Source organism: Eschrichtius robustus, chromosome 5 (assembly GCF_028021215.1).
Source record: "Eschrichtius robustus isolate mEscRob2 chromosome 5, mEscRob2.pri, whole genome shotgun sequence".
NCBI classification, from domain to species: domain Eukaryota; kingdom Metazoa; phylum Chordata; class Mammalia; order Artiodactyla; family Eschrichtiidae; genus Eschrichtius; species Eschrichtius robustus.
The window spans coordinates 511,378-533,064 of record NC_090828.1 but is presented as its reverse complement, the minus strand read 5'-3'; the positions used below and the strand labels follow the sequence as shown (position 1 = coordinate 533,064).

Genomic DNA, 21,687 nt, shown 5'->3' with positions numbered 1-21,687 from the left:
GTGGGGGCCACGAGACTAGAAGAGGACTGTGAAGCCTGGAAGGGCCGCGGGCCTCGCCAGCACGGCCCGTTTCCTCCTCAGCACATCCTCGCGGGGCTCTCGCTGCCCGTAGGCCACGACCCCAGTAGCCCCAGGAGGATCGCAATTGGTACGTGGAGCGGGTAACGGGGAGGCTGGCAGCCAGGGTCGGGGGCGGAGGGAGCCAGCAGATGGGTGCTGTGCCGGGACCGCGCCCCGCCCTCCGAGCCGGACCCTTCTCTCAGAGCCGACGCCCCGCCCCCCAGAGCCGGCGCCCCGCCCCTCCCCGAGCCGGAACCGCGCCCCGCCCAGGACCCCGCGCCGCCCTGCGAGCCGAATATCTGCTGAATTGCATTGGACTCCGCGCTTGCCCTCTCGCCCTGCCTCCTCCGGTCCATTCACCAATCAGAATTCTGTGCCGCACTTCTAGGCCGCGGCCGCAGAGGCCCCGCCCCAGAGTCCGCAGGCCAATCGGCGGCGCGTCCGCGGGGGCGGGGGCGGGGCCCTGGGCGGGGGGTAGGGACTGGGCGCGCGACGCGGGGGCGGCCTACGGGCCGTTGCAAGCGGGAGGAGCAGACGCGGCGTCTGCAGGGCGCTGCAGGGGACGGCGGGGTCCTGGCGGCTGGTGAGCGTGCGGGGCAGCGGGGCCCCGGTCAGGCAGGGGCCGGGCTGCGCCTCGGGGGCGGGCGGCGGAGGCCGTGGGCCGAAGCCCAGGGCAGGGCGGGCGCCTCCGGACGGCGGGCGGCCAGAGGAGTCCACGCCCGGGCTCAGAAGGCCTTAGGGCGGCAGGCCCCGTGCGGGGAGGGCCGTGTGTGGGGAGCCTGCCCGCTGGAGGCCCAGGGTGGGCGGGAGGGTCCCGCGTGGAGGCCCCGGCAGAGCCACAGGTGGAAGCTCACGCCGCCTGAGACCACGCCCTTTTTGGCCTTTCCTTAGATTGTATCTTAACGCCGGGAAGCAGTATTAGGTGTTAATGTTTTTACTCCATGAAGTGTAGAACGGCTCCTCAGGCAGTGGGGAGCCTTCTAAAGGCAGATGGTGAAAGCTGGGGCTGGAATATGCCCCCGTTTCCATTTACTATGGTGGCTGCAGCCTCTGGTGGCCTTTCGTGTGCTGGTCAGTAATTGCCGTGAAAAACAAATTCACACAAGGTGCATTGAAGGAAATAATGTCAGTCCACAGTGAAAGGATGGAAAGATTTACATCTCAGGGTGGCTCTTCTCTGTACCTTTGCTCACGTCTGTGAGGGCGCTTCCGGCGGAGGACTGCGGAGGTGCTCGATGGCTGTCAGGAGCGTCGGGCCAGCGGGCTGCTTGTGTGTGGACGGTGTGCAGTTTTCTCCTGCCACAGAGATGGGAGAGGACATTTGAGGTCGGCAGGCATGGAGTGACCTTTGCTAGTAGGCCAAATCTAATGTTCATTGTCTGTATCTGCTGTTTTTTGAAAGGTTTTTATGAGTTCCTGTACACTGCAGACGTAGCTCTTTGGGAAGGGTTGTGAAGCGCTTCACGCCCGTTATTTTATTTGGTTCTCTCAATCTCAGAGGAGACGTGCCCAGGCCCCGTTTGGAAGCAGAGGAGTGGGGTGACGGGTTTAGGATCACACCCTGGCCCTGCTTCCCCGGTGCGCCTGCTTCATTGCAGATTCTCAGTGAGCAGTTCACACTGAGCTGTTTGGCCCGGACGCCGACAGGAGCTGCAGAAGTTTGCTGGCTCATTTACATGCGTGGGCATCCTTTCCCAAAAGGGAAGTTTATATGATACATTCATTTATCTCTGCCTCAGGTTCCCTATCAGCAAATGAGGTTACAGTTTACCTGCCTCATAGACTTGTTGTGAGGATTAAGCTTCAGTGGAAAAGCTGTTAGCTGGATGCCCGGCACACAGTAAGTGCTTAATAAGTGTTAGCCATTATATTACCAGGTGGAAGAAGAATCTGAGTAGACAGTAGAGAGAGAAGTACGCAGTATTTAAGCAGAATTATCCTGCTTGGAGGGAAGGATAGGCACTGGATTGACAAAGCAAAGGTGGATGCATGGGTAATTCCATGCAAGCTCTTTTAAATCCACTGGACCCCAAGGAATTCTGTTCCACTCCTTTCCAGACACTCCTGCCTCTCGTCACACCAGCACCTCCTCTACCTTGAGACGGTAACAGGTGTTTGTTACTGCTGCTTGCCCTTTCAGGTTTGCTCCTGTTTTTTCTTCACCCGCTTTCGTATAAGCCTGCCACCTCCCCATTTGCTCAGTGGGTCGTGAGCTTCCTGCACACGGCTTGGCGTTAGGTGCAGGGAAACCCCCCCTGTAAAGCTGGATGTTGAGCCGAGGTCACTCTGGTCGTGTTCTCTGAGATCCCGTGTGTAGAGCATGATTGGATGGTAGCATATTTGTCAACTCCAGGTTTTACCTTGGCAACAGGGTGCCAAAAAGGTGAGAGGGTTCCACAAAGCTTAATATGATAGAGGCCGGTGTTTGGTGGGTTTCTGGTGATTCTGTAAATTGGTCTCATCTTTTTGGAGAGCAGCTAGCCGTATGTGATAAAAGGTTTTGATTTTGGAATCCCAGTTTTGAAAACAAACTTTGATACATAAACTCTGCATGTCAGAGGGGTAGAGTCCTCCGCCAGCAGACATGCTCTGGCGATCTCCTTCCTGTCCTTCCTTCCCAGCAAAATTTGAACCATTTTGATCCATGGAAATATGTTCAAAAACACGTCTTAACTAAAAAGGCGAAGTCGTTTGTACGCAGCGATTCTACTGATGTAACAACGTGCGAGGACGTGGACAGGGCCCAGAGGGGAAGGTGGGGTGATGTAAGTAGTTTCATTTTAGGGCCACAGGACTGTTTTCTCGCTAAGCTGGTGTTTGGGTTTATAGTCATTTTAAAATTCAAAAGCAGAAAGGCCCTCTGACGTTGTCGGATGCAGTGACGAATCTTTCTTCATCCCCTCTCTCCCAGCTGCAGCACAGAAGGAGGTATGAGATTCCGCCCAGACCTCTTAGGTGGGCCCTCGAGACCCCCACAGCCCGGCCCCCCGTGGGCATCCTCAGGGCGCCTGCCACTCTCAGCCTTGCCCAGCAGCCCCTGCCTGCGCGCACGCTGCTCTTGTCTAGCTGGTCTCCTGTCGCCCTGCGGGGCCCAGCGCCCGCTGCATCCTGGAGAGCCGCCCTGGCCAGGCTAGCAGCGCTGCCTTCCTTGGTGTTACCTCGTGCTTCCTGCCCTCCGCTGCTGCGGCGGGCAGTGGTCAGGGCCACGTCCACAGTTGTCTCCCCTTCTAGATCATTGTGTGCTCGCCACGTGGGGTCCCTTAAACCGGAGACGAGACAGCACGTGTGTGATGGGGGTTGTGAGGACCAGATGCGCAGACACCCCCATTTTGCTGAGGCCTCCTCCCTCCCTTTCCACCTACCAGATTCCTGGAGGCTTCCTCACTTCACTTCCACACGGCTCTTACCACCCTTTAACAGACTGTCTTCTTTGTCTTCTCCCACTGTAATGGGAGGGATTTCCTCTCTCTTGCAGGCTCCTGTATCTTTAAGGACTTAGACTTCCTTGATACAGAGGCAAGGTGCTCAATAAATGTTTGAACTAATCAAATTTCATCTGGGGCAAGGGCAGATGCCAACTTTTATGGGGCCTGAGACTTATCCAATTTGGGGGAGGAGGCCTCTTTAAGAAAATACAGTGTTACAAATAAAAATCAATTTGAAAATTAATTTGCAGATATTTATTTAGAATGAGAAAAAGTAAATAAGATACAGATTTGAAAAAGCTGACCGTTGATAGAAACATCACTAAATCCAGAAAGATAGCATATTTGTTAATTATCTGACACACTTCTGTAATACTTTTCATTTGGGTATGTAGTTTTTAGTTGCCTCTTCATGTGACAGAGAATAGAAAGAATTCAGTGATTCCTCTAGCATGGCTGATCAAAAATCTTATTATTGATTGTTAGGATATGTAAAACATGGTTTCCCACTTGCTGTTTCTAGCACAGCTACAGATTGTGTCTTGGAAAAGCAGGAGTTCTGATAAATTCTGTTTTGCACAGTTCCATTCAAAAACGTTAAAAAATCAATGGTGTATTTATAGTTATACTGCTACGTTATAAATTTTTTTTTCTGACAGGCAAGAAGTGCAGTTTTGACTACGGAGTACCGAACTCTGCTTGCATTTTAACAAGTCTGGTGATGATTTTCCCACAAATGTGCGTCTGGCTCCCCGAGTTTCAAACCTTGCTCCTTTCCCCGGGCCCACACGCTTCCAGCACCAGGTGCCATCGGGTCTGTTCATGTTGCTGCAGGGCCCGGGCCCTGCACCTTTGTTCCATAACCCTCCGGCGCGCAAGCACGGGGCTGGCAGTGGTGTTCCGGGAACCATAGCTGCATTGCGAGGCTGGTGGTCACCTCAGTGTGAACACCTGAAACGTCTCCGCTTGAGCCCAAACTAAGGGTGTCTCCAGCTCCTTGTGCTGGTAGCTGGGTCCTCTCCTGAGCTGCCTGACATGGAGGGAAGGAGGGACAGAGACAGACTTGGGGTGGAAGGGGCAGCAGTGTTAGTCGATTGCAATTTGAATATGTTTTCGAATTTTCCAGAAGGCTGTGATCATGGCCACACTTCACTGAGGGCCTTTCTTAGGACCTTGGAAGGGCCGGTGCCAGTGAGGGGCCCAGAAACGAGGCAGAATGGCTTTAGAGTCACACTGCCGGCATAGGGGCAGCTTGTGGTCCGCTGCTTGGTGCCACATGACACCGTGGAGGCACGTGGGTGAGGGTGCACGGCACCTCTTCCTGCGGCTGGTGGGATGTGTCTGGAAGGAGCAAGCAGCACTGGCTGTTTTACAAGTCGTTTAAATGACTGGGCGTTATTAACTGTATCTCCTACATCATTCAGATCCCAGTTGCCTTGGTAATAGTTAGCACGAGATGAATGTTGGGGGGAACAAGTCTCAATATCTGAACAAAAAATCAATTTTTTAAATTGATTTAAAGAGAGTGTTTTAAAATGTTAGTTAGTTTTTACTTTAACTGCACTGTTTGAGAAGGAGGGGCAAGCACCACGCCTAGAGGAGACGTGGGCAGTTACCCCGGCTCGCTCCTTGAAGGTGACCAGGCTCGGCTGTGGGTAGCCCCTGCCGTCGTCTGCCCGGAAGCCGTCTGATTTCAGAAGTAGCGCACGTTCGTCATGGCAGGCAGTTCAAGAGATACAGGCGCCAGGAAAGAAGGAAGTAAAAATCAACCCTCTTCCCTCTCCCAAAGGTGACCTCTGCAAACATGCTTTAAATGCATGGATGGCAGGTTCCGTTTGTGGGAAGAAGGAATAAGCCTCCTCCACCCTGGCTCTCCCGCTGACTGTGGCTACGCAGCTGGACAGCTGCGTGAGCAGCTCTGAGGACCCTGGCAGGGAAGTGGTGGCGGGCAGACAAAGGCCAGGGTCTGAAGTGCCTGCCGCAGGAGCACTGAGCTTCCTGTTCTCCCTCCAGCACCCCCGGCCCCCAGCCGGCTTCAGGGTGTCCGAAACCCAGAGGTGGGCTCCAGGGGCAGATAGGGAGGGCTGCAGGGGGAGCCACCCAGTTTGGGCTCTAGAGAGAGTGGGAGAAAGCCACCATTTCTTCTTCTCTCTCTCCCTGTTCTCCAGCCAGGCCTGAGACACCTAAAACTCCACGGGCTTTTTACTCTCTTTCCTGCAGCCTGGTCCCAGCAAGGACGCAGTCCCAGGACGTGCACGGCAGAGCAGGGGAACAAGCCACAGTGCTCTGGCTGGAGGACTGAGAAGTAAGCCAGGGAGCTGTGGAGGGGGGAGCTCAGGAGGTGACCCCCGTGGAGGGCGGTGCTCAGGAGGTGACCCCTCAGAGCTGCCGATGAGCTTGTGGGCTCGACACCGAGCAGTACACGCATGGGGCCGACCCTGCGCCACTTGCCAGAGGCTGTGGGAACTCGACTAAGGGGTCGACCACAGCCCGGGAGCCAGGCTGTCAGCTGGGTGATGGTGCACAGGGAGGATGGAGCCTCTGAAGGTGGAGCTGATGCCGAGACCACGGCGGCGGCCTGAACCCGGCAAGGCTGGCGCTGCTGAAAGAGAAGTGCCGCGTTCTCTGTGGGAGTTAAACGAGGCCAGAGGCTCATAACGCGATGTTTAAAATGTCCAGGATATAATCCAAAATCATCTGGCCTACACAGAACCAGGGAAATACCAACTCACGAGAGAAAAGACAGGCTACAGCTGAGATGATGCAGACGTCGGAATTACCCGACAAAGACCTTGCGGTCGGCAGAATTTTGGCCCCCATGGTCGTCACCCCCTGGTGTTACTTCCGGGAACAGGTTATGTTACGTGGCAAAAGCACATCGACAAGGTTCCCTATGCTACATGACTGAACACCGTAGACTCAGGAAGCAGAGCCCAGCGCTGGCCTCCCAGCGCCTCCCCCTCCCCCTGCCCCCAGAGGCAGCTCTTTCCTTTAGGTTTTGGTTTACCCTCCAGGGTGGTGGTTTGAAAAATGCATGTGTTTACGGTCTTCCTCTTTTAACCAGAGTTAGCGCGCCATGCGCCTGCTTTGCACCTTGCTTTTATTCACCTTCTCATCAAAGAAGCATGTAGAGAGCTTTTCCACACGTGACAGAAATTTTAGCGACTTCCACTGCTGTGGACAGTGGACTGCGCTTGTCTGGGGAGCCACGGGCTGATTTCCCAGCCGAGGGGGAGGCGACTCGAGGGCCACATCTGGGCTGGGCTCATGTCCCGGCTTTGTCACTTCTGGATTATGTGTTCTGTGGCAGAGCTTTTTTTTCTTTTTAATAGACCTGCTTTTTAGAGCAATTTTAAGTTCACAGCAAAATCGAGTGGAAGTTTCACAGATTTCTCATATGCCCCCTGCCCCCAGACGTGCACAGTCTCCCCCCCTGTCCCCTCCACCCCCCCCGAGTGGTACCTTTGTTACAAACCTGCATTGACACATCATCACCCAAAGCCTTGGCAGACTTTTGAGCCGAATTTTTCCAACTTCGAGATGGAAATTATATGTCACGAGTTGGTTTTTAAATTTTTTATTAAATGAGAATATATAGGAGCCGAGTTTGTAGTAGGTAACACTAAATATCAGTGGCGGAAATTTGTATGCAGCCACCAGAAATATTTTTAGGAATGAAGACTGCAAATCATTTTGTTCACCTGGGAGGGAGAAGGGAACTGGAGTCCCTCGTAGGCGCCTGACTCTTGACGCCACTGATTCCCTCCAGATTTCTGGAGAGGGTCTCTGGCAGCATCAGGGGAGTGAGCAGGGGCTAATGCCTGACGTTTAGGGCCTGCAGGACTGCGGGACGCGCTCTGGGGGTCTAGTCCAGTTTGCATATTCTTGCCTTTTTAATGTTTATTTATAAGCACACAGCAAAACAAAGTAATTTCTGTTAGGTTATAATTTATGTAAAGCAAATTCAGTGCATACATTTTTTCCTTTCATTTTTTCCCATTGTAAGACTACAGGAAGCAATCGGGCTGTAGCAAGACTGTTGAATGAGAAGCTTCACGCTCCTGCAGGGAGGGGTCCCTTCTGCAGCTTGTTCTAAAATGAGACCATGATTAACTAACATTCACAGCACGGCAGTTACATTCAATTTTCCATTAAGTGTCTTCCTTTCTAAACTTTCTTAAGCTTAAAGCTGAGTAATTATTAAATGGGTGGTTTAATGCCACATTGCTGTTGTGTAATAGCAAACAGAGCTTTCTTTGGAATATCAGCAGGAGGGTGCCCCATGGGGTCACTTCCTCTTAAGAGAACTTGTCTCCCTCGGATGAACCTCCGGGATCAGGCCGTCTCGTGGTCCGGAGTCTCAGCCTAAGCTGTGTGGGTGTCTTACTTTGACCAGGTGCAGATAACTAGGATGTAAGCGTGCTGCTCAGAAGGTGTACAAACCTGCAAAGGCTTCCTCTCAAGAGCCGTGTTTTAGAATTCCTTGAGCCAAGAAAATTGTTTTTTTCATCTGTCTAACGTATCTTTTGTTCTTATGAGAGACGAAACAATGGTAAATTAAGAGTATGCTGGTTTAAATATATATATATTTTTTAATTTATTTATTTATTGTTTATGGGTGTGTTGGGTCTTCGTTTCTGTGCGAGGGCTTTCTCTAGTTGCGGCAAGTGGGGGCCACTCTTCATCGCGGTGCGCGGGCCTCTCGTTATCGCGGCCTCTCTCGTTGCGGAGCACAGGCTCCAGACGCGCAGGCTCAGTAGTTGTGGCTCACGGGCCTAGTTGCTCCGCGGCATATGGGATCTTCCCAGACCGGGGCTCGAACCCATGTCCCCTGCATTGGCAGGCAGATTCTCAACCACTGCGCCACCAGGGAAGCCCTAAATATATTTTTTATTATAAAATAAACACAGATACAGAAAAACTGCATTAATCAAATGTACAGATTAATGAATGAAGTGGACACTGTCCAGTGAAGCAATGGAACTGTGCCAGCCACACCCAGGACCCCTCCCCTGTGCCCTGCCCCCGGGTCAGACCCCCCCACCAAGGGGACCACTGCCCTGACTGTTCTAGGAATAACCTCCTTGCATGTTCTTCTTGCAGTTTTCTCAGCCGGACGTGCCCCTCAAGACAGGTTAGTCTTGCTTGGTTTTTTTTGTTTTTGTTTTTTAAAGTAGGCGTTTAGACATGACTTTCTTATAATAAGTAGAAGAGAAAGAACCTGAAGAAATTTTTTTCCATCTAAAATTATTATGAAGAAATATAAATGAGAATTTTACAATGGAATACACAACAGAAGTGACTCCTAAAAGTACACCTTGGTTGTATATATGTTTTCAGAATTGTAGCTTTACTTAAAAGGGAAAGGATCACTTTGGTGCCCAAAGTAAAACATCCCGTAGCTTGTTTCAGGAGAACCTCCTCTTGGTGGTGGGTGTTGGGCGAGTGCTGTGAGCTGACCACGCTTTGCTCTCACCTGTGTACGCACCTGGGACACCTGAGAGGTGGGCTTGACTTCCTTAACACCCCTCTCTTCTGCAGTAACTACTCAGGTTTGTGAGACTGGCATGAAAACGCTCACATTTATGGCTCTCAGAACCTCATATGCCTCACGCTGAGTATCAGGCAGTGGCATGAAAACAGGGCTTTTCTGAAGTGTGCTTCCTGACTGCGGCCTGTGCAGTGCCTGTTCTTTGATGCCTGCGATGTTAATTAAGTAAATACTTAGCAAATATTTACAGAATTAGTGACCGCTCCCGGGGGCATGCAGCCTGGAGAGAGAATTCTGAAGACGGTGGGTAACTGCCAACCTGGGCCACACGTGTGGCGCGGGAGATCCATGTGCCAGTCCGAGCAGGGGGTCAGCCCGCTCGTTTGTGCATGAGATGGGTCGGGAGCTGCATTTCGCGGAATGACACGTCGCCTCATCACTTTGCTCATGCTACGCACATTTCACCATTCCCGGGGGTTTTAGCTTTCTCATTTTCTGTTTGCTTGTTTGATAAGCCAGATGTGCCTGGAAATTCTCACGCAGATTATTGGGAAGGTCTTCGCTGAGTAGGGTTTAAGTAGGAGTTGCTTGGCAGTGGGTCACTGAGAAGCTTTTCCATCTTAATTGAAGAGATAATAAGTTCATGAGTTGGTTTATCTTGATAACAAAATAAGCTCGAAAAAGAGGAAAAGGCCAGAGGACTCAGCAATTAAGTCGGCATGAAAGGGCACAGACTAGGAGTTTAGTGAGATTAATTCTCTAAAATATTTACTGCAAATTAGTAGAAGACTTTTTGAAGATAATTAAGCAAAATAAAATGATTTTCACAGCATCTGCATTCTTTCTTGATTAAACATCTGACATTTGTGTTGGCCATACTGCGTTTAACCATTAGGTATGTTTCTTTAAGTTGACTTTCATACATAAATACACGCATTTAAGAAGGGAATTGGCCATAAATAGAAGGTAACTATATTAATAAGGGCGACTGAAAGCACGGCAGTGTGACCAGGTTCTAGCGGGCGCTGAGCCTGTCCTGTGGTTGTTAAAAACAATGGCGTGATTGGCTCTGTTCAACTTGACAGCTAAGCACCGGAAACCCTTCCCCCGGCACGTTGAGGAGGGTTGAAAGGGCACGGGCGCCTGCCGGGGCAGCTCTCTGACCCTCGCAGACCCTCGGTGTCGTCATGGGTGAGGAGGGCGTGGGTGGTGGTGACCACAGGGGTATTGTGAGGACAGGGCAGAGCGGGTGCTGGGAAGGGTGGCCCGCGTGTGCTCCCCGTGACGTGTGCCAGGCTGTCACTCAGCGCTAGGTCTGAAGTTACCTCCTGAACCGCTGGCGGCCCCCGCTCCGGCCTGGTGACACAGCTTAGAAAAACCAGGGCGTGCAAAGCGGGCAGACAGCCTGGCTCTCTTCATCCACCTTCCTTGGCATTTTCCCCACTGTGTCGGCAGAGGTGGGGCCCGGGACCCACGTTGGCACCGTGCTGTGTGTACCCCTTTCCCTTTGCAGAAAAGCGCCCTCCGGGCACACACAGCGTGTGGTCAGCACGTGAATGTCCGGGCTGGTGGAGGGAGGAGGTGCGGGGCCTCAGGCTGGTCTGGGGAAAGAGCGCCGGCGGCTGTGGGCCTCCCCTCCCGCTGCCGCTGCTGGTGAGCAGAGGTGCTGCGGCTCCTCCACAGGGTCTGGGGTTAAAGGAGTTCCCGCACCGCCTGCTTGCGCGCGCCCGGCGGCAGCGGTGCTGGGCCTCTTGCTGGGTACGCTCACCAGTCGAGCTATGAGGAGAAGATGATCTTTCTAAACTCTTAATGTTGATGTAAGTTAAGACTCGTAGAAGTGCAGAAACAGTGCAGAGAATTCTTGTGTACCCGATAATTTTCTTACGTTGTTCTAATATCGAAATAACTGGAGATAATTTGGGGGGTTTTTGTGTGTTTTAGTGCATTCCTCACTCTTAGCTGGTGAAGAATGGGGGAGCTGGAAGGAACCTACCGCGCCCTGCAGACCCCAGGGACACGCCTAGGCGCCCCGACCCCCGCGGGCATTAGCACCCTCGAGCCTGGGCCGGGCCCCTCGGCGGCAGCGGCGTGGCCGGCGGCCAGGACGCCCGTCCGAGTGCAGCTGCTGGACGACTCCGTCGAGGTGTTTGGCGTTGAGGTAAGAAGCGTGATCCCTGGAGGCCTAGTTCCTCATGTTTTCTAGAAGTCGGGTATTATTTGGTATTATGTACCGAACTCCATTTTGCTGCTTAGACTTTGCCTGTTTATCGAGTCGCCCCCGAGTGGCTGGTAATAAAATCCTTGGGAACTCCGTCTGCGTTTCGCCTTTTAGGCTGGGGAGTGGTATTCTCCTGTCTTAAAGTTCTGACGTAACGTGGTCTTGACGTTCTTCTCTTTTGAGAGGCTAGCTGAGAGCTGTGCAGTGCAGACTGGAACCAGCTCGTCTGCACCCAGGTCCTGGTGGCCGAGCCGCTGGGTGAGGGCGCCCCTTAGCCTCACAGCGTGTCCTCGTCTGAATGTGAGGGTGACTCAGGTCCCCGCTTCCCAGGGTGGCTGGGGCGAGGGCGGAGCACTCAGCACACGAAGAGCCTGGCACCTGGCACAGCGCTCGCACAGGGCATGTCTTTCTAGCTCAGCAGTAGGAACATTTTTATTGTGAAAATTCTCTAATAATAGATTGCACTGATCATGTTGGCAAAGACAATTGAATATAGCAAATGTTTGAAAACATCTTTTCTGATTTTCTAAATGGCAATAGAATGAATGTTCTTTTTAAAAATTACTTATTTTCATAAGTAATGCAGGAACATATTCTTTTTTCTAATATTTTTATATTGGTTTAAAATAATACCTTTGGAAGCGTCCCCTACTCTTAATGTCACAAAGTAAAGACGAGAGAATGAACTTAAACTTTAGCAGGAGGTTTATTTATGCTTGGGGAGAGGTCAAGATGCTACACAGAAAATAGAAAGATGATTGAGGAGCTGTGGGCCCGGTGTGAAGAGGCCTAGAGGAAACCTTGAGGCTCCCCGGAGCCTGATTGCAGGATGCCTTGCGTGAGAAGGCGGAGGTGAGGAAGGAGGTGAGCACGGTCGGGGGGGAGCGGAGGGGAGAGGCCAGCTGGGGGGCTTGAGGAGTAGAGGTGCCCTCCTGCTTGGAGCCCAGGGTACACCTTGAGTGTTCGATGGCAGGTATCTAGTGCCTAGATTCCTAGTGTCTGAACTCAGGGAACCCTGAATGCTTCTTTTAGGTCTTATTTGAGGAAGAAACCAGATGTCATTTCATCAGGGCAGTGGTAACTGGAGCTGGTAGGGCCTGTCTGTCCACCTTCACAAGTCGCTCCTGTGTTGCCAGAAGCAGCCTTTGCAGGGCAGGGAGTTGGGAACAGGCCACCTTTGAGCCCTGAAGCGGAGGGGTGGGGGGGGGGGGCTGGCTCTCAGTCCCTGTCTTAACCATACTCGGATGAGTCACCTGGAGAAACAGGTTAAAGGTCTGGGAATTAGCTGGGCTCTCAGGTCTCTTCCAGCCAAATGTTTGGAAGAATTTCCACCATGTAGCCATCCTATGATAAACACATTTGCTATGGTCTAGGCTTAAAAGAGGTTCAGATTTTTTGAAAGAAAGGAAGAAAGAAGAGAAAAGAAAAGAATTGCATTAGTTAGGGTTTACTTTTAGAGCATCTTTTTCTGGCCTGCTTAATGGTGTTTATCAACTAAACCTAGGACCAAAAAAGGAAAAAAGCACACATTTATTGTTGAGTCATAAATAAGATGTAATCCTTCTCTGAGAAATTCGCTTTTAAATCAGAGATAGCATTTTATAAATGTTCAGAATATAGAGAGTCTGTCAAAGTTTTAATAAATTGTGATTGTTGTTTCTTTTAACCAAATAGAACCATCATGTTTGGTATTTTGATATACCTGGCAGAGTTACCAGAAATTATAGAATCAAATTGCTGTTGTATATCCTGAGTTGGATAGGGTACTTTTTAAATTTTGCTACCCACTGATGCATACCTTTCAGGAGAAGTTAAAACTCAATGTATTTTTTTGTAAGTTGTATTCTATTTCTAAGTACCCTAGTCGTCTACAACTGTATCAGTTAGCTTTGCTGAGTAACACGTCAAGCCCAAACCTGATAACTTAAAAGAGCACATATTTAATATTTTCTGCATGTCTGAGTGTTGGCTTGGAGGTTCTTCTGGTCTGGGTGGGGCTCAGAGTGCTGAGTGGTCTAGGATGGCCTCGCTCACATGTCTGGGGCCCCAACTGGAACCTCTCTCCGTGTGGGACCTCACTCTCCAGCGAGCTGGCGTGACCTTGTTCGCATGGTGATGGGAATGCGCTCGGGGGTGGCAGCTGTGAGGTCCCTGAGGTCTAGGCTTGTAATTCATGCGTGTACCTTCTACCGGATTTTACTGATCAAGGAGGCTGCCAGGCCAGCCTAGGTTCAGGGGGTGGAGAAGTACCCAGGAGTCTGTTTTCTGCAGGCTCTCACACAGCTGTTGCCAAGGATCAGGTGCGCAGTCCCTGGAAAGAAGCGGTCTCCGAAGCTCTGGTATCTGGTGTCAGCGGGCTGGGCGGGTTTGCCAGATGAAGCACTTTGTGGGGCCTCCTCCGGGAGGGGCTGCTGGAGAAGGTGCATTTGCCCTGCTCCCTCCTCCCCAGTGTCTCCCGTGGGCCACCGTTGCCAAGATCCGAGACGCAGAGCCCAGGCTGGGTCTCCCCGGGCCTGCCGCCCCTGCCCCACCATCCCTGGTCACTGATCTTGTCTGTCGTTCCCCCGCCCGCCCTGTACAGTTGGACTGAGAGACACACTGTGGTTGGGTGACTTTCGCTGTGGGCCTGTGGGTGGTATAGACTTGAGGTGCCGGGCAGTGAGGTCCCGGGGCGCGTGGCCTCTGTTGGTGGCACAAAAGGCAGGTCTTGGGGAAGACGCCCCCGCCCCGGAGCTGGCCGGGCTCTCCTCCTGGAAGGCAGGTCCTGGGCGGCGAAGCTGCTTCCGTGTTTGGACCAGTGCCGGTAAGTGCGGTCGACCGAACGGAAGCGAGGGTGAGCTTGGGTAACATGCTTGCTTTAGGAGAGTTTTTGGTTTTTCCCTCTATGGCAGCGTCTTCTGACGTTAGGGATTCAGGTGTCGTGTTTTGTGTGTCTGGGGTTTTTTGGCCGTCCACACCTATCTTACGGTGTGCTGATTTGGTTTATTTTCTACTACGTTTTCTGCAGCAGTATCTGCAGACTCGCAGGGTTGATGTGCTGATGTTACCTTCTGGTGCAGCCGGTGGCACCTGGCCCGGTGTGGCCTGTGTGGACTCCCCTGGTTGATACCGAAGGTTTATTCTTAGGGGAAGAAGTTGACGTTTAGTTATTTTTGAAACGGCGTCGTCTGCTGGTGCCCGTGGCTCTTCACAGGCGGAGTCTGTGGCTCGTCGTCTCCTGCTGCTTCAGCAGCTGAGGCTGCCCTCCCGCCGCCCTCGTTCCCTTCCTTCCGAGGGGTGAGCGCCATCCGCGAGCCGCCGGCTCCGTCTGTCTCCCACCCGCCAGGGCGGTGACGTGAGCTTTGCTTCCGCCAGCTCGGGCCCCACGATACCGGCCAGCGCTCTGAGAGCCAGAACCGCTGGCCACACGGGAGCCTTTTCCTTCTCTGGCTTTCTCTCTCGGTCTGCAGTCCTGCTGCCCCAGAGTCAAGGTGGCTGGAAGCTGGAAGCTGGGGTCTGTCTGCTTTTTCCTGAGCAGCACTGAATACGCTGAAACTTTTTAGCAGCTTTATTGAGATACAACTCACATAACCGTACAATCACCCACGTAAAGCGTACAATTCAGTGGTTTTTAACGTATTCACAGAAACGCAGAGCCGTCACGCCGGTCGGTTTTAGAACGTTTTCATCCCTCCCAGCGGGAAACCCCACGCCCTTTAGCTGTCGCCCTCACACCCCAGCATCCTCCGTGCCCCACCCAGCTCTAAGCAAACCGTGACCTGGGTCCTGTTTCCACAGACCCCTTTCATCTGAGCAGGGTCGCACGTGGCTTTTTGTGACTGGCTTGTCACTTAGCGTGGTGTTGTAGGGCTTCATCCACGTTGTTTGACGTCTCAGCACTATTTTCCTTTTTGTTCCCCACTCTTCAGCTGGTGGACGTCCCACCTTTGGGCTGTTGCGAACATCGCTGCCGTAAACATTCGGGTACAGGTTTTGTGGGGACATGCGTTTCGCATGTCTTGGACAGACACCTGGGGGTGGGACTGCTGAGTCGTACAGCGACTGTGTGTGACCGTTTGGGGAACCGGCAGACTGCTTTCCAAAGCGGCCGCACCATTTATATCCACCAGCAACTTTATGAGGCTTCCAATTTCCCCACGTTCTCAACTACACTTACTATTCTTTGACTTTTTGATTCTAGCCATCCTAGTGGGTTTCAGGTGGTATCTCGTTGTGGTTTGAGGTGAAATTTTTAAAATTTTTAAAGGTTTTCAGCCCAAAAATGTGAGAATTGTACCATTAAAAATTTATCTTTGGGGGTGGTTCCTTGGATAGATGATGAGTAATTGTGGAGTTAACCGTCTAGCTGTGGCCCAGTCACCACACGTGGAATGAACATTTCTACATGCCAGAGTTGTGAGGACCACAGAGAAAGCAGGCTGAGGACAGGCGCTGGAGGCCCTGGGAACTGAAGCTGGTAGAGGAGTGGGAGCTGCCTTGTCAAATTTTTTAAAACATCTTAAAGTTTCATTTAGAGTTGTCATGCAAATTTATAGAACTAGGAACTTTTACTGACACTTTTTATTTATTTATTTTTAAAAGATATATTTGCTTGTTTATTTATTTGGGCTGTGCCGGGTCTTAGTTGCGGCATGCGGACTCTTAGTTGCGGCATGCGGGATCTAGTTCCCCGACCAGGGATCGTGTTCCCCCTGCATTGGGAGCACGGAGTCTTACCCACTGGACCACCAGGGAAGTCCCCTGACAATTGTATTTTTAAATCAATATTTATCTCATTTGTAAGTACTAGCTGCCAATGTCTATGATTTACTCTATCCATGTAGATCATTTGCTTTAACAAACTTATGTTTATTATGATTATGTATGATAATGAAGCAAGATGTACTTTGTGGTTCTTTATATTGATTACTAGTTAAATTAAAATACTTCTGTTTTGTCTGGAAGGGCGCAAAGAAAGGGGGAGAAATCTGTCTGATGGATTCAGGGTGGAGCTTCAACTCTGTTTTATTTTAAGTGATGTTTGACATTTACTGATGGGATTTTTAACTCCCCCGAAGGTCAGTCAGTGACCAAGTTTTTGATCTAGTAAAACCATGATTTGTTTTCAGTTAATTAAGTGAATTCTGTGGTTTTGAAATTAGAAATCTGACCTCAGCTCTGGGAAGCTTTTTTCTGAGCTGTAAGAGAAACCATCTGGAGGCCGTGTGTCAGCTCGATTGTCCTGCGTGCAAAGTCGGGGAGTCGAAAGAGTCCGGCTCCTTGCCCTGTACGTGTGAGCGGTCTCCGTGCTGCCCCGGGAGCGGCAGAGGGGCCGAGCTGGCGGTCCTGTCCTCCCTGGAGAGGCCTCCCCTCGACTGCAGAGGGCGCGGCGTTGGGGACGGGGCACGTACCTGCGTCGCTGACCGTTCATGGCGGGTTTAGGAATGGACGTCACCTATAGCTTTTCTGTTATCTGGAGTCGGTATTGTGGAAAGAGTGATATTTAGTGATTGAAAGAACAGTCTGGGATGTGGTTTGGGTGAGGGAGACCTCACCCACGGGAGTGAATGTCATGCCTTTGCTGGCAGGTGTGATGGAGTTCTAATGAACATGAAGGTTGCTCACGTTCCCCCTTTTCTTAACATCCTCAAAAGTTTCAGAGTGGGCTTTCTTTCTTTCTTTTTTTTAGAATTGCAAAAGCTTTAGCTTAAATATGTGGCAAGTAGGAGGACGGATTCTCAGCCATGAAGTCCCATGCTGGAGGACTTGAAGTTGCTATTCCAGTAAAAACTTAATGTTTTCTTTCTGGCCAGGAAGAAATAGCCAGAATTCCACGAAGTATCGTAGCCAGATGTTTGTCACTGCTCCTACATGAGCACCCTAAATATGGCAAAGAAACCGCCTTAGAGCTTATTTTGGTCTGATCTCAGAAGAAGAAGTTAGTAATTCAGCATCTGAAGTTTGGCGGTAATATAGGCTTTATATAAGAGCTCTGTGTGTCCCTAGTATATGCAGCAATTATGTGATTCTGCCCTAGGTTTTGAAACCTATTATTTTGTCTTGGAAAATTGATCTGTGTTTTGACCCTGAAGCCCAGGAATGTGGCAGGGTGGGACGAGGCAGAGGTGTGGACGTTTACCCAGCTGTGGTATCAAAGCTCCAAAACACATGCACGCACACGCCTGCACACGCACATGCCTGCGGGTTGGCATGTACAGTCTATGTTGGATGACCCCGCGATGATGACCGGTGACAAATGGAAAAGAATTGGGAAATGTCACCGAGAGAAGACCCATCCCCACGGTTGTGTAATGGAAGACAGCAGACTTGTCTCAGGGTCCCAGCAGAGGGTCATAGAAAGGAAACTTGCCCATTGGGTTGTCTTGACTTGTAAGCTGTTTCCTGAGCCCTTAAGACACGTGACGGGCTCGTGTCATTGGCATCCCCAGCAGGACGCAGAGGCAGAGTGAGCCGCTGGGTGACGCAGCTGACCTGTGACCCCACCCCACCCCTCGGCTGTCTCTGGAACCCTTGCTCTTATCCACGTGATGCTCTCATTTACTACTCAGAAGGAATTTGGTTCTGTTGTCCTTTGTTCATAGGAGGCTAGAAGAGCTGACCTTGTACTTGTTGCACTGATTGGGCCCTTGAATCGCTGTTCCCGTTCAGTTTCCATCCCTTCCCAGAAATCTCCGATGTCTGCGCTCTTGGCCCAACTCCCCACAGGGAGGTGGCCCGCCTCGGAGTGATGCTGCCTGACCACCTCGGCCTCCCAGGCTCGCGCGCTCACCCCTCTCCCTGCAGCCGCGTGGGGCACGTTAGCACCAGGTTTTAAATCTCAGCCCCTCACCACCCGATGGCGTGAGGAAGGGCCTTGCTCCAAGTCTGGGAACGGCTTTGCTCAGGGGCCCCGTCCGGACGTGTGGCCAGAGTTGGGGGGCGGGGTGACGTCCGCGCCCGTCTGCTCCTGCGGGGGCCACATGGGCGGGGAGGCCAGAAAGGCCCGGAGTTCTCCTCTGCAGGCCTTCGCTCAGCTGCCCGACACACACCCCATGTCCTGCCCCCCATATTGAGCCGTGTAGCCTGGCACACCCCAGGGCTTTCAGAACTTACTAGAATCTGCTCTGTTCGGTGGTGAACAGTGTCTGGGTGTTAGGAGCAGTGCTGCTGCGGACGTTCCTGTGTGTGTCGCCGTGTGCGCGTGCGCAGGTTTCTCTAGGGTGTGTCCCCAGCGTGGACTTTGTGGTTGTAGGATGTGCCCGTTTTCGCCCTGCCCAGGTACGTGGATTGTTCTGGAAACCCGTTAGACCGTCTCACGGGCCCTTCGTCCACACAGGACCACTGCCAGCCGTCCTCTGGGCCTGTGGCCTTTCTCCTGCTGCTTCCGTCCACGGGGGCTGCTGCCCAGTGCGGGCCGCTGGTGGGCCTGGCCCCGGGGCCGTCTGCGTCCCGTCCTGATTCCTGTCCCCAGCCAGGTCATCCGAGAGCGCTGCCGTCCTCCTGGTCCCCCCCACCCCCCGCAGCCTCCAGTGGGCCTTTCACACCTACTGCACATTCGGGTCACCAAGGCCACCTTTAAAACATGCCGTGCTGCTGAGGAATCCTCAGGTGATTCTGGGCAGGATGGGCGGCCGGGGTTCAGAGAAGAGCTGACGGGTTCTGGAATGTGTGCCCTCCCCCACCCCGGGCACCCTCTGTTGACCCATTCCTCCTGACCCTCATTTCTTCCCTCCGTCCATTCACTCAATCCCTGAACAAAACAAACACACCATCGCCTCCCCTCCCCTCCCTTCCCCTCCCCTCCCCTCCCCTCCTCCCCCCCTCCCCTCCCCCTCCCCTCCCCCAGAAGGTATGATGTTCCGCAAGACTTCCTCCAAGCTCCACTTTTCAGTGGAGCTTTGCTAGGTCGTAGCAGCCCCACAATTCATTTTCTGTCCTAAGAACCTAATTCTGTGTTACTGATGACTTTCAGTTAAAGAAAGTAACCAAGATTCTCCAGAAAGCTGGCTGGAGGATTACAGTTCTCTCTCTTCTTTCAAGGAGAGCATTCTGTGTTTTCACTTGCACTGTTTAATACACGTTTTTTCCAGAGTTTATCTTACTGTTTCACAAATAGCGTGTCCACCAGGATTAGCACTTGCACCAGCGCCGCGTCTGCTCCCTGGCAACACTGTGCCCCTGGCGAGGCTCTCGTGCAGCCGGCACCTCGGAGCCCAGCCAGGATGGCACGCGGGGTTCCTGATGCCGCCTGTTTGGGAGGGAGTTCAGCTGATTGATACAAATCACACGTGTCCCTTGTAAGAAAATGGAAGATGGGGAAGGCCTACAGCCAAGAATCACCACCCAGGAAACAGCCAAGTACAGTGTTCTGAATATCCTCCCAGCCTTCTATCTGTTCACATGTATTCATTAAACACACCTAGAATCAAACCACATACATTTGTAGTCTGTTTTTAAACTTAGCATACTGTTGAACATGTTTCTGTATACTTTCTCCTTAAATTTTTAATGACTACGTAGTTTTCTAGTTTTCAGTTTCTTTGTAATAAATCTTTATACACATTCTGGATTTTTCCCTTTAGATAAATATCTGGAGCTGGAGGTTCTGCGTCAGCGGGTGTTGTACGGCCCTCGGGGGGCCCCACAAAGGGCAGAAGCGCTTTACACCCCCCAGCAGCACCTATTATGGTTTTTAATAAAATCTCCAGTTTAATAGGCAGAAGTTATGTTTTTTAGACACAGTTTTATCAGACTTAACTATTTTGGTTTTGTTTTGAGGGGTTTTGTGTGTGTGTGTTTGCTTTACTTTTTTTTTTTTTTTTTTTTTTTTTTCGGTAAAATACATGCAAGAGAGATTTACCACGTTGACCACTCTTCAGTGCGCAGCTCAGTGGCACTAAATCCAGTCTCGTCGTTGTGCAGCCATCACCACCGTCCATCCCTGTCACTCTTCATCTTGTAAAATTGAAGCTCTGTCCCCGTGAAACACTGACCCACCCCCAGCCCCTGGCACCCACCATCCTACTGTCTCTGTGGTTCTTCTCCTCTGAGTACCTCATATAAGCGGAATCACACAGTATTTGTTCTGGAGCGAGTGGCTTATTTCACTCAGCACCGTGGTGTCGAGGTTCTCTCGTGTTGCAGCCTGTGTCAGGACTTCCTTTTCAAGGTGAATGATGTCCCACTGTATGGATGGCCCACATTTTGCTTATCCCTTCAAATGCTGAGGGGCAGATGGGTTGCTTCCACGTTTTGGCTCTTGTGAGTAGTGCTGCTGTGAACGTGGGTGTACAGACATCTCCTCGAGACTCTGCTTTCTTTTTGTTTGGGTGTATACCCAGTAGTGGGATTGCTTAATCACGTGGTCTATTTTGATTTTTTGAGGAAGCTCTATACTGTTTTCCACAGTGACTGTACCATTTTGCATTCTCACCAACAGTGCATGAGGTTTCTAATTTCTCCACATCCTAGCCAACACTCGTTATTTTCTTTTCTTTTTCTTTCTTTCTTTCTTTTTTTTTTTTTTGATAGCAGCTATCCTGATGGGTGTGGGGTGGTATCTCACTGCGGTTTTGATTGGCATTTTCCTGATGGTCAGTGATGTTGAGCATCTTTTCGTGGGCTTATTTGTATATATATTTTTTCTTTGGAGAAATATCTATCCAGGTCCTTTGCCCATTTTTGAATTGAGTTGTTTGGTTTTTTGGTTAAGTTTTAAAAGTTCTCTACGTATCCTGGATCTTAACCCCTTATTAAATATGCAATTTGCAAATTTTTCTACATCGTATTAGAAGTTAAAAAAAATAGGAAGTTGAGAGTAAGTATATGGTATTTGAAGTGAAAAGAAAAAGCCAGGGGATGCTGGAGACATCACAGAAAGTGGCAACTTACAGTGGAGAAAAGGACAGAAAGTTTATGGCAAACACTGTCAGGGATTGGACACCTGGACAGGCCGTCGGTGTGGGTTTGTGCCGCGCTCCGCGACCCCGTGGCTCTCGGGGGCAGGTGTTTCCCAGCACCTGGGATGCTCTGGGCACCGCTGTGGAAGCCGGGCCGGGATGCCAGGTGAGCCCAGCCTTCTTGCTGCTTATGCTGCAGTAGACGCTCGAGGATAAACCAGGGAAAGCAGAGCCCTTAGTGCTCAGGAGAGAAACAAAGCAGGCAGGGGCGGAGTGTGGGTGCACCCTTAGGCAGGAAGGGGTGGGGATGGACCGGCGCGTGCAGGGGGTGCAGACCCAGAGCCGGGCATGTGGGCGGGAGGAGAGGGGACGCAGGGGGTGGGTCCCCGGGGAGGCCCTGGCCCTCCTGCGCTCGGGCCCCTCGCGGCGAGACGCACGTGCCAGCCATGTCAGCTGTTGGCCGAGGAGGCCGCTTTAAACTCTCCTATCCTCGACTCCTGGGTCACAGGAATTATGGGCTTTTATTTTCAGCGAGATTTTGACTAGTCTTTAAAGAGAAACATGAAAAACATCTGTAGGTGCTTCCAAACTGTTGTTACTGGAATGCTTTGGAAT

At 51.5% G+C, this 21,687-nt stretch overlaps 1 protein-coding gene across 8 annotated transcripts in view; it reads left to right on the top strand.

Moving 5' to 3' along the window:
• The first annotated feature begins 556 nt into the window (after positions 1-556).
• FARP2 (FERM, ARH/RhoGEF and pleckstrin domain protein 2) overlaps positions 557-21,687 on the top strand; it is an 89,887-nt gene continuing 68,756 nt past the window's right edge. For 4 of the 8 annotated variants that reach the window (XR_011074097.1, XR_011074095.1, XR_011074096.1 and 1 more), the window contains exons 1-5: positions 578-643; positions 4,145-4,223; positions 5,706-5,790; positions 8,589-8,619; positions 10,918-11,134. Coding sequence is in view for 5 of the 8 variants with exons in the window: in XM_068544050.1 (XP_068400151.1) it covers positions 10,946-11,134 (189 nt within the window). In the remaining 3 variants the exon portion in view is untranslated. Of the gene's footprint in view, positions 644-4,144; positions 4,224-5,705; positions 5,791-8,588; positions 8,620-10,917; positions 11,135-21,687 lie in introns of all 8 variants that reach the window. The other 4 variants (XM_068544051.1, XM_068544052.1, XM_068544053.1 and 1 more) reach the window with 4 other exon arrangements.